We start from the raw sequence: 12,786 nt of genomic DNA on the forward strand, positions 1-12,786 counted from the left end.
GAAGGATGTATGTGACCAAGTAACACATAAGAAATAGATTTGTATTTCACTGTCTGACAATTGGTAATGTCCCAAATCCCAAAATTTTAAAAGGGATAAAACATTTTAAAGGATGACTCTGTTAAGAAAACGCAGTGACAGGTAACTAACTCTTGAGAGGATTAAAAATAAATAAAATAACAGTAAGAGCTATAAACTGACCAAAGAGTAGTTCATCTGGACATGTCATTGTAAGAGTATTGAAAATTATTCAGTTCACTACAAAAATAAAACTTCTTGAACACAAATGAGGAATTAAATGGCTGACATCAATATCAATTCTTGATACATGCAGTATTAAAAAATATGATATTAAGGAAAAATAATCACTTTATCATTTCAACATGAAAGGTGAAAAAGAAGCATTTTTTCAGCTGACTAATCATGGAAAGTAATGCGCAAGAGACATTCACAAAGATTAGGGGCTGCACAGGCAGATTTGGACAGAATCAAAAATGGTTTTGGAAAGCTAGAGAACGCAAGGGGAAAATGGAGGGAAAATACCAGTAGGATCCTAAAGGTGGTGGCAGAAACAAAATGGGATCCTCTATTCCAACCTCCTGCCCAAAACAGGGTCAGACAGGTTCCTCAGGACCTTGTGCAGGATCTGGGAATATCTTCAAGGATGGAGATTCCACATCCTCTCTGGGCAATATGAAACAGCCAAGTCTTACTGACAGACAGATTTGGCAAGTCTCAAAGACTGAAAAACTACTTGAATTTGGAGGAATCAGAGTAAACAAAAAAACTGAACACAAAAGTGAGCATAATAGCTTTTGATGGACTGCATCAAGCCTTCAGTGAAGTCAGGAGAAGTTAAAAATTCCTACACACTTTGTTTTAGCCTTCCATGGTTGTATTTATTTTAGATACTTTAAGGGCATTAAGAAGAACTGAAGGAGAGCATTGGCTAAGCAAATCTATGGTTTACGAAATGTGAAAAAAAGTGAGCTGTTAAAATTTTTGTTGATGCTTTTCTCAGCAGAATATCAGGAATTCCACCAAATAAAAGTTTCCTAAGAAAACATCCATGCTCCTAAAAAATTAATAATTCTTCACGATTAAACTCCCAGATAAGTCAAGCCACAAAAGTATACAGCTAAAATTGGAAATACATACTTTCCTTACTCCTCCTGGAGTGAAAAATCAACACTTTTTGAGAGGGGAAAATAAACGTAACACCTGAAAGCTGAAGCTTACATAGCTTTTACATTTTCTTCTCTCTCTTTTACATGAATTCAAATGGGGTTTCAAAGACATGGTTAAAGTAAACTTGGTAGGCTAGTGAATTATCAACATGAATATATCTCAAATGGAAGAGATGTAACGTGGAGCGATAACAGAGAACAGGGCTTCCTAAACTGGTAGCTGTCAGTCAAGGTACCATTCTGTACGATACATCCATTTGCAAACGATCAACAGGCAGATTCCCAGCAGAACCAGCCTATAGGCAGAAACTGCTGTACCATCATTGCAGGTGACAAAGCACTCAAAATATCTGGGAGAAGATGGATTTCAGCACTATATAATAAAATGACCTGAATACTTCTTTACTACTGTTGCTTAGCTATTCACTACCCATTTTCTCTCCAAGAGTGGTCCCCCTCTTGCAGCAAAAACTGCTGAATGTGTTTAACATAGCAAATGCTTTGTGAGTCTCGGTGCATTCATGCATTCCTATGGGGCTTGACTGACACTTGGCGGTAATGAGAAACACCAGCTATTATAGAGTAACATCTAGACACACTTAACATTATATGTTCCTATTTTTTGCTCCTTAATAACCACCCTAATCAATAAATATGACTGTAAGGTTTTGAACAGCTTCTCAGTCAAAAACTATATATATGCATGGTATTCCTCGGTGATCAGAGTGTAACTGCGTGATTTATTTTTTCTTCCCCCAAATGCTCAGTCTCCTTCTCCATATTACAAATGACTTTAGGCTACCAAAACTCCATGCCTCCCCCTTGCCCAAACCCCAAATGTTTGGACAGTCATCTGGTTAAAAAGCATAAATTAAACTGTGGAAGAGAATGAAATGAACTGCAATCAGACTGCTGTATTTTTATTGTTACTCCAAGTATGCTTCTGTTGCACTGATTCTCCTCCATTCAGGAAGAACTGAATAACTAGTTTCTTTCTTCCATGGATAAAGATACCTTTAAATTTCTCAAATCATATCACAGCTGTGCAGAACAAGCATTATTTATACAACAGCTATGTTGATCAAATAAAAACAAAACCCCACAGACTCCTGTACACATATTAATACATTTTAGTTCTGAATAACAAATGCTTGAATTTTCAGTACAATCCTAGCAGAGGCACATGAATAATTTTAACAATTCTGGCTCGTAAGAAAAGACAATTTAAAAATACTATCTGTAAAAACGTACAGGTTAGATGTTCAAAAGAACTTAGCTCCATTAACCGAAATGGTCACATTCTTAAAACGTTCAAAAGCCAGCATCTTCCACTGTCTCTTGATATTAATTTTTTTTAAGATACAAATGAACGTGCTTCTCTGAAAATCCTAGATGGCTAAATACTTGAATTCTTTCTTTAGCCGAGTATAAGTAATTCTTACCTACTGCAGTGAGTCCTTCAGATATTGAGGTAAGAATATAGATTAGAACGCGAGGTTCTAAACTGGTAATGAAACTCATGTGATCTTGGGTCAGACACTCCAAAAGCGGGTAGTAAGACTGGCTTAGTTTTCGATATTGCTGAAAAAAAGAGTACACATTCATAGAAAGTATAGATGTTACCATTGACTAATATTAACAACATTAACAGATGACAGAGGAATGATCTCACAGTTTCTAATTTAGCCATTAAATCAGAGTATTTATAGAGGCAAAATATTTTCTCATCTTCAGTAGATTTCAACTTTTCAACTTCACCATAGGATATAAACTCGCTATTAGTTTAAAATAAGCTCAGGGTAATACAATAATGCTATCATGCTTTGACATTCTACACAGCTATCAGTCTAGTAAAAGCAGTATAGCATTCTGTCCGGGGTGTTAGTCTGACAGGATTATGGCCAGTGTCTTACCTTCTGCAGGAAATCTGCCTAAGATTTAGCACAGATTTCCCCAAACCATCTCAGAGATGGACTTTTTTTGGTGCTTAGATGAGGTCCTGTAACAGGCTCTGCACAGGCAAAGGCACTTGCTTGAACCCACTGGCCTAATCAGCATCTTACTGTTCAGGACTCCTATTTAGGGCATTTATTGTTGGATGGCTAGGAATGTGCCAAATACGCACACTTTACTACACAACCAATACACCGATTTTAATTGAGAGCAACTTTTCAGTTCCAAGGACTTTCTTTATGTGGCAAGCATAAATCTGGGTATTAACTATACTTAACTATCCTGAATTTGTCCCTTCCTGCAAGATGACGACAGTTCTGAACTGAAGTGTCATGAAAAAAATATCACAGTTCAAATTTAGGCTGATATTGTGCAAGATCTGTTGCCTTCCCACGGAGAAGTGGGAACATGGTATACTTTAAAACCAAAGTTTTAAATATGATGGGGAATACACAGTGACAATTTACAGATTGAAACTAATTGCAGAGTGGCTGAATATGTGAGGAAGTTTTACAATGCGTGCAGGCAACCTAAATGGGTTTGCAAGTATAGAAATGAAAAAATTTTGCATTTCTCTCTTTTACGACAAGCCTAGTGAAAATTCTGGAAAAGCTCCCATTTCACACGGCAGTTCAGTCATACCTGTATTTTAGATGTCACTATATAAACAAATTCAAGCAATTGAACTGAAAACTGCATTTGAGCTGTTCTAGATCCCTCTGTCTCATTATAACAATACAAAGCCTGTGGTGGTGTTATTTCATATTTCACGTAAAGACTCCCAAGATGAGTAATTGCTTACTAGCAAGTCACTGTGGGATACTGAAAGCAGCATTTTGACAAAGGCCTGAAGTACATTGTCAAAGTGGTTGTCCCCGTACAACTTGAAGACGCCAAAGCTGACATAATTTCCACATAAGGCAGATTTGAGTGCAGAGTAACAGATGGAAATGCCCTTGAGTTTCAACGGATAAACCTGATCTTTTGACAAAGTCCCAAGAGAGAGGATCTGATTACCTGTTTTCATAAAAAGAAAGAAAGAAAGAAACTTATATAAGCAGCTGCAAATCTAAAATATTTTGATGGCACTATCTAATTTTTTTTCTTTATTTTCATTACTGTTTGGAAGAAAAATTGTTTCTGCATTTGATGAAAAAGATCTGTTAAGTAAGCATGACTAGATCTTAAAAGCCACTAAGGAATTACTATGCAAAATTTAAAATATAAGCTATGGAATTCCCATCATTGATGTACAGCCAGACCATGACTGGGTCTATCAGCATTAATTCCTTAATCTGAACAGAGTTGCAACACATGGTTTTATAGTTTCTCATGCTGCAGCAAAGCCTGGTTTTGATCCATTACCATGACAGTCTCTGGGGATGGCTGCTGATGTATACACACACTAAATATATCCCTCAGAAAACAAATATGTCCATTACAAAAGCCTCTATTTTACCAGTCACAGATGGGAATGACTTTTTAATTAAACTCCATGTTTATAATGTAAAAATAACAGCTAACGGTAAATATTTGCTGTTGCTATTAACAGGCAATAGTGACTTTTGGATCCACCGTGTAGCAGCGCAGTAGATCCCGCTGCAATCCTCTGTACAAATCTAATTATTCACAAGGCCTCATTACCAAGTTTTCTAATTAATGCTCATCTTCACAGCACCCCGTAGTTAGTTTGTCTTCATGACAAATTTTTTTTTAACCTGAAGTAATTAATGAAGGTGAGCTAAAACAGTAGAATGAACACAGCAAAGATTAAGTACTTCAGTTCTACCATGAAGCAGCCGTACTAGGTTGACCCCATCTGATGTTGGCCTTGACAAGCTTGGCCTGCACAAAATCCAAGTGCCGGGTCTTCACTTTGTTACTACTCATCATTCTTGGTCATTTTAACTACGGGAAAATAACACAAAACTGTACATTTTTAACAGTATTCCTACAAATAAAAGCACAATAGTCTACAGGTCAGATGCTCGGCTTGGCTGCTTTCCGTGTCTAACCTGGCTGTCGTGGCTATGATGGCAACTTGGAGCAAGGAGCATTGAGCGAACTGGACGTTAACTATCCACAATTCCAAACCCTGCCAGCTGAGAGAGGTAGTTACGAAACTGCGTCTTGCTTTTATAATAGGCAATTAAAAAATGCCCCTAAAAATTTGCCTGAGATGACAGAGATCTCACAGACTGCGTACCACTGGATAATACGTATTGAGGCCTAATATTAAACTGGGTCTGTCTGTACACAGCTCTCCCTTCTACCCACACAAATTTCCACCTGCAAATCAGATAACCTGCCTTGTTTTAATTCTTTCTCTTAATGCTATTGATTACTGACAATGAGGAGTTTACATCCTATAATTAGAAAAATGAGGGGGAAACCCTTGTTTCTAACCACCCAACACATCGAAGTATCACCCACTTGGTATCATTTGGCACAAAGAAGAAAAGGCGTAAGTTACTGTTTACAAGATTGATGTTGTTCACCAGTTCAAGACAAGTATAAGACAAGTTATCCATTAGGTTGTAAAGGAAAAGTAGATTTTCAAAAAAAGACTGAGAGTACAATCAGGGATTGCTTAGAAGAAGTAACTGGGGTCTGTAAGAAGCTGGAATGGCGTCACTAGAATTACGGAAGGGAGGAGAAGAATCAAATATTTATCTGGGAAAGACGGTCACTTACAATCAAAATCAAGCCCTCTTAATTAAAAAAATATTTTTATGAATGAAAACACAGAATGGTTTTGATACTGTAAATGGTCATATGAGCACCTGTACTAGCCTGAACACTGTAGTCATGAACACAGCCTAACTGGAGAAGAGGGTACAATTCCAGTGACTGCTACCGCATCGAAATTAATTCCAAATGGTGTTAAGTTTCTGTTATACTAAAAATGACCATCATCCAAAAGATCCTCTTTGAAAAGTAAAACATAGCAGAAAAAGAAAAATGTCTTCTAGTGTACAGGGATATTCATTTATTGTAATACTTTACATTACAGAGAAATTGCATTTACATAAAATTAAAGACAAACTCCATTTAGCTTCCTATGGTGCCCCATTTAAGATATCCTAGCCAGGTCATTTTAATTAGCATTAATCTTTTTGACAAGACCTAGTCTAGTTACTGCGAAGATCAGTGAATTTCAAATTCTGTGAATAAAATACAATAAAATACAGAACTCTGTGAGGTAAGGTGGGAAGGTGCACACTGGTTTTGAAAGCCACTATGTAAACAGCATACAAGTCTTAGGGCAAAAACAAGACAGAATGTTAAGTGTGCTGTAAACAAACCTTATCTGATCTTCTCCACTATTAAATTCTCTGCTGAAAATCTCTACTTTAATAACACAAATATATATATGGCTTCAGAAATAAGCAAAGACAAGGTTTTGGATCCAAGAAAGTAACAGTCTTGAGTTTATAGCCGAGCTGTCCAAGCACGACATTGTGCAACCCTAGGTCCTTGAAGTACTCAGTGTAATATGCAACAACAGATGGAAAGAGCTTAGTAGTTGTCAACAAGGCAATTATGTACTTAATATGGAAATTAATTGGAATTCGATGGAAAAACTGGATGATGAGGAAAGGAGTTGGAAAAACCCTAGGAATCCCTTCGCCTGAGAACGTGAATTCTAGGAGGTATCCACTAGCGCTGATCTTCCATCATTTTTATTACTTCACAAAAAAAATCACCCTATAATTAGAACTTTAAATCCACTGATCAACGTAAAGCATTCAATATGGGAAGGCACAACCCCTGCTCCCTCCCACCGCCTCACCCCGGGGCAGGCATGGCCGAAGAGGAATTCGGTGCCTGTCCCTTCTCACGGAAACACTGAGAAGAATTTGGGTCTAGTGCAAGATTAAAAGCTGCTTTTTGCAACTGGACGGAGTCCACAGAGAACTGTTCTGTGTTCATGGACTCATTTTAAAAGGGCCTAAGAGTGGGAACAGCTGATTTCAAATTAGCAGCAGAGGTGAAAGACCACGCGGTGCCCGTTACCAATGCCCCAAGCCATCAGCCTATGATTCAAGGGATGCAGTGCTATAACAAAGACTAGTGTTTTAGCATTAGTTATTGAAAAAAATATGAAGTACGGTGCTGTGCCTGACTAGATAAAAAAAGAATGATCTACTTGTAACATTTAGCAGGAGCTTCAGGGGAATATTTTTACACACTATGGATACTACTGAACATAAACTAATTTACTGAGGTACTTGGAATCAGGTCAAGAACAACTCTTCAGCTACTGAGGATATGCTTACATTTATAATCCCTATGGTGGAGGACCAAAATACAATTTTATAAACTCCTATTGTTAAAAGAAACAATTTAAAGAAATTAAATCAACAGAGAAGTGACCTTTGACATGCTCAATTCAAAAATTGTGTTTGAAATTCATAGCTCCTGTCAAAATGAAAACTCTGTAAAGACTAATCAGTGAAGTTGCAGTGTTACTACTGAGTTAAAAATCAAATGAAAAAAAAAGTCCAACTTGCACCAATTTCTTCTTCATGTGGGAAAAATTGTATGACACAATCTTAAAATATACTGACTTTCAAAATTCTCAATGTCTTCCTTTAATACAACTTTTTGCCCTGCATTTGACAGCAATGTCACTTTACAAAAATTATAAACACTCTGAGCCTCAGAGGTGATACAAAATTCTGACAGGAATAAGAAAAGGATTTTTAAAGATATTGGGTGAAACTGCTAGATAGGAAATAAGGGCCTGCATTTGGCTGACAACTGAAGCATTTAATTACCACAGACTCCTTAGTACATAAACAAAGGAGCTGGAAGAAAAAAGTGTGTGTATGCAGAGGGGGAATACAAAGCCAGCAAAAAACCAAACTGGGATGCTCTGACCGAAGATAACATCACCATGCCTCAGAATCCCACAGGCAATATGCACCAGAGCTCTTTGCACAGCTCATTCCCTCACTCCCTCCTAGATGCGGGAGCATGTCAGGACAGGCAGCTTCCCTTTCAGTTCTCCTCCTTAATTGCTTTTACAGTAGAAGCTATAATACAAAAATGATTTCCTTATGGCTGAGTTTCATTTAAGCAGGGCTTGTTCCAGATTTCAGTCCAATAAGCGTTATGTATAATAATACAACTAAATCATGTTTTAACATGTGTGAATTAGATGAAGATTAAAAAAAAAAAAAAAAAGACTCTGGTGAGATTAAACAAAGGTTGTGAAAATTTATCACGTTTATAGAGAAAAAGTGTTTTTTTGCCTTTTCCCCTTTCCTATTTTTATTATTCACCACTGCCCCATAAAGATGGTTTTGAATGTATGCTTTCCAGGCATTCAGAATGCTAGGGCAGTACAAAGAAGTGGCCATATATACAAAACAAAAAGGAAACCATGAATCAAAGATGAGAGCGAGCTTTAAAAACTCATTTTTTAGAGCTTACACAACAACAAAACGTGCATAAAACCTCTCAAATCAGCACAACGAGCGTGCATAGCGCCAAGATAAATTTGCCAAAAGAAACTGATTATGACATCTGAGTCAGTAATGAAGAGCAGGATATTCTGGAACAACTATCACAAAAGAGAGGAGAGCAGACCAACGGCAGCCAAGACCAGCGAGCGCTCCACTTTGAAGCTAAGCTGCTGATTAGAAATACCTGTTATACAGCAAGAATCAGCTTAACCAAAATTTTGAAGAAGAACTGTTATCTTGTGAAGTTGCTGGCACTGAATGGATCACCACACTAAGTTTTGAAATACATGTTCTGGAAGCAATTTAAAGCTCATTAGAAATAATTGTGTCTGGCTACTGGAAAATGTGGTAAAATTTAATCCACATCCAAATGCTACCTGGGCTGTGAGAACAGGAAATTGTTTTGTGCTACTGTGGCTAACCTCATTGCTGACCTTGAGCAGTAACCGCTACAACAGCTGAAAGCTGAAGCAAAATTAAAAACTTACATCAAAGTATATCATGACAGAATGTAGATAAATAAAAACAGCATATTGAAAATATTATTTTTAGGTCAGTCTCCTATAATGAAAGGGAAGAGGTTTACTAAAATGTAAAGAAACTACAAAACTAAAATAGATGGTCCCAAGATGCATTGAAACATCATTCCTGTACAACTGGGAGTTCAAAAACACATAGTAAGGAGACTTGTACATACAGAATTAAAAGTGAAATATATTGGGGATGAAGAATGGTGGACTATACTATTCCAACTCGTTTCAATTTTCTCCTCTCAGTTGTTTATTTTAAATCACTCTATCACTCACTCAGACTGGCTCTAGCCATAATGGACAAGACACAACACCCCTTGCCAAGCAGCTGCGGAGTCCTAACAAGGATAATTGACTATCTAAGTGCTTTTTGCATCCTATGCCAGGCTTTACGTCTTTTGAATATATAGCACTTGTAAAGACATCTTAGAATTGTCTTCAGCACTGTATCAGTATCAGTGATAAATGAGAAGGAGACGACACACTAGTACTACCCTAATCGCAAAGCTGGATCTGTTAAGCAGAATTAAACACTTTGCTGAGGTACTTATTTTGAAAACTACAAAGAACTCAGATTTTACTCACTGACAACTGAAGATGCGTAGCGCATCATAAAAATAGGCATTTTGGATTTTTTCTGCCTTGCACTCAAACATATGAAATCTCTATATGCCAGTCTAGAAAGGAAAAGAGTATATGCTTTAGCCTAGAAAAGAGATTTCGGCATCCATCCTCACAAGCATTCACACCCCAGAAACACAGTTCCACCCTTTTCTTCCCCCTTTTCTTTTTAGCCCAAGCACAGATCTTACAGTACATTTAGATAGTAGATGGAGGTACCATTCAGACATAAATGGACATCACAAACTTTGGTAAAATTGAAGATGGAAAGAAAGCGACATGCTAGGTTACCAAATGTTCATTTCAAAGTTATTCCCATCTAAACAACAGTACAGGGTTTACACAAAACAAGTCCACATATAAATTCTAGATGATTTTCATCACCTGAAGGCCATATTTGCAAAGTATCTGTGTGTTATCCAAAACTGCCTTGATCAGTGTAGTCCAGACATAGGAAAAAAGTCAACATCATGTCAATAATCACCAGTGCACTGTGCTCTGATATTGGTGAAAAGATTCACCTGATGCCACCTCCCTTCAGTTACTAATTCCTTGTCTAAGTGTTGACAGGACAGAGACATATTTCAGATCACATTTTTATAGCAAGAAGACTCCCAGCGGACCTAAGTCGCAACTGGCAATTTTTGTGTTTAATTTGGTGCAGGTGAAATTTCTGAAAATAATACTTCTACTAGCATTTTCTGTATATCGTTACATGTGAGAGAAGAAAGAAAAACCCTGCTCTAAAACAAATTTAAATTTCACTTACCAATGGAAGTACAAATACAATTAAGCCGTATTTTCATTTATTGTTTGTATAGTATGTTCTTCTAAGAAAGAGAAGCAACCAGCCTAGGCTACGCTGTCTGCCGGAGAGGGACCAAGTCTTTCCCTGGAGAGCTGCTGAGCTATGGGAAGGAAACTCTTACTGTCGAGGGCATGGCAAGGAGGAGAGGGGAGAGGTAACAAGCAGAGCTGGAAGCCTGATGTTCCAACAGGGATTGCCAATAAGCAGGTCTCAAGTGATGGAAGGAAGAACTTCTCAGGGATGAGAGGGGCTGGGCAGTTTATGGCAACCCAACCGGTCAACGGATTAACTGAGACTGAGACTGAAAGGAAGGATCTTCCTACAAGGAGAGTGCGATGAAAGAAAGAGATGTTTGCGTCTATTCCCGCTCCCCCCCCCCGCGTCTCATGTCATCACTTTGTGTTTCTCAGTTTAAAAAGGCAATTATTATCATATAGATTTCAATCAAATCTATCTCAAGTTTCAAGTGTCTTTTTGATCAACGTTGAGGAGCTTACTATAAACTGCAGGCATATACAAGAGAGTTGGCTGACTTGGTAAGATAAATGAGCATATACTGTCTGTTGTCATCTCTTGACATTTACTGTGTGTCTTCTCTTTTTTTCTCTAATGCTTCGGCCATAAAATCATGCTGAATGTGAGAATCTCAACTGTTTTCAGAATTTTAAGTTACTTGCCGTAATGGTACAGCAGAAAACGTGAAAACTGAACCCAAGGATTAGAAGGCATGTACTTATTCATTCTTTTAACTGAATCACACAGTTTTTCAGAATGTGGGCCTGAAAACATTGCTCAAGAACACCACAGTGAATTTTATGATCATCACTTGGTTTATTTGTTTATTTTTTCCCCAGATGTCTGCCAAGATTACTTATGTTTAAAAGACAAATACATTCAAAAAAAAGGCACAGAGTATTATGGATTAAAGTTTTCCTTAAAAGCACAATTATTAAGATTTTCAGGAAGGCATTTGAAATTAATGCAAATCCCTTAATATAAGGGTTTTTTTTTAGGAATTTGTATGTTCAAAACATCATACATCACTAAAGTAATGAATTCTTATAACACATTTCCAGAAGAGTTATATCTTTGTACACTGGAATGGAAATCTCATAAACTAGTAACTGGCAATAAAAGCTAAAAATGTTAACAGCAATTATTCAAAGCTGATTAATTGCAGTATCTTGAAATACTTATAGTGGGCAGTAAAACCTTCCCAGAGTGTAAGCCAGTGACCGCTTCAGAAGTAGCCGTAGCAGTTTGAAATAGCACTAATCTAGGATGTTTATTACAGTGCCCACAGCTGAGCCATGGTGATGGCCAGGCCAGTGCTGCCCATCTGTGCCAGTGCAGAGCCAGCTGGATTCTTTGAAATCTCTGCTCTAAGGGGCCAGTTCAGCTGACTGCACCGGGAGGTCTTTCATGTTGAGTTTGCAGCGAGTCCAGTCCAAGAATAAATATTGCCAATCACTCACAGGAAAGAAAACCTAAGCAGTTCCTCTAAATGTCACACCTAAGTAGTGGAAAGATCACTGATGGGACCCCTTCAGACACTGATGATAATATGAATGTGTTTTAAAAGCAAAATGAAAAAAACCCACATAGATATATTGAGTGGAGGCTTTCCCACATCTACGTCTTTCCTCCACTTTCAGTTGATAGGTCATTTTAAATGTTTCCTTTGGAGGACGTTAAGAATAGTTCTCCTCTTAAACCTGTGTTGAGTAAAATGTCATCCTTCCACAGGAAAACAATTATGAAAGACATGAAAGAGAAGCATGAGAGAAAGCTCTCTTGCTGTCATTTCGCTTCTTTCTATTGCACACCTCTCCAGATACATGCCACAGATCCCTAAATATCTTTCACATCATTTAACAAAGAGGGCAACAGGTGTTTGGACACAGGCTTCAACAGGCTCTATGGCTCCACTACTTAGTTTTAAATCTTAAATCTGCACTGTCCTGAGATTTTCTTTTACGCTGCATAATTAAATTCTAGCAGGAGCCAGAAAATATCTGGTCTTTATGTGCAAGAGCTGCCAATACTTTAGGGCTGAGAATTTTGTGAACTCCACATACACACCATAAAAGCTGCAACTGAAAGCAAAAGGTTTCTTTACAAAGTGTTTTTTAGGCGTGCATTAGGAATGAAGCAGGTTGAAACCAACTAGTGTGGTTTACTCAGCAAGGTGTAGAAACTTGATGCCAACAACTGAG

The 12,786-nt window shown here is 37.6% G+C and overlaps 1 protein-coding gene across 1 annotated transcript in view; it reads right to left on the reverse strand.

Annotated features, from left to right (window-relative positions):
• RANBP17 (RAN binding protein 17) overlaps positions 1 to 12,786 on the reverse strand; it is a 164,165-nt gene that overhangs the window by 28,950 nt on the left and 122,429 nt on the right. The window contains exons 23-24 of the mRNA XM_049829625.1: positions 3,943 to 4,157; positions 2,630 to 2,768 (exon numbers count right to left, since the gene is read on the reverse strand). Of these exons, the coding sequence (XP_049685582.1) occupies positions 2,630 to 2,768; positions 3,943 to 4,157 (354 nt within the window). The remainder of the gene's footprint in view (positions 1 to 2,629; positions 2,769 to 3,942; positions 4,158 to 12,786) is intronic.

This window comes from Accipiter gentilis, chromosome 26 (assembly GCF_929443795.1).
Source record: "Accipiter gentilis chromosome 26, bAccGen1.1, whole genome shotgun sequence".
Taxonomy (NCBI): domain Eukaryota; kingdom Metazoa; phylum Chordata; class Aves; order Accipitriformes; family Accipitridae; genus Astur; species Astur gentilis.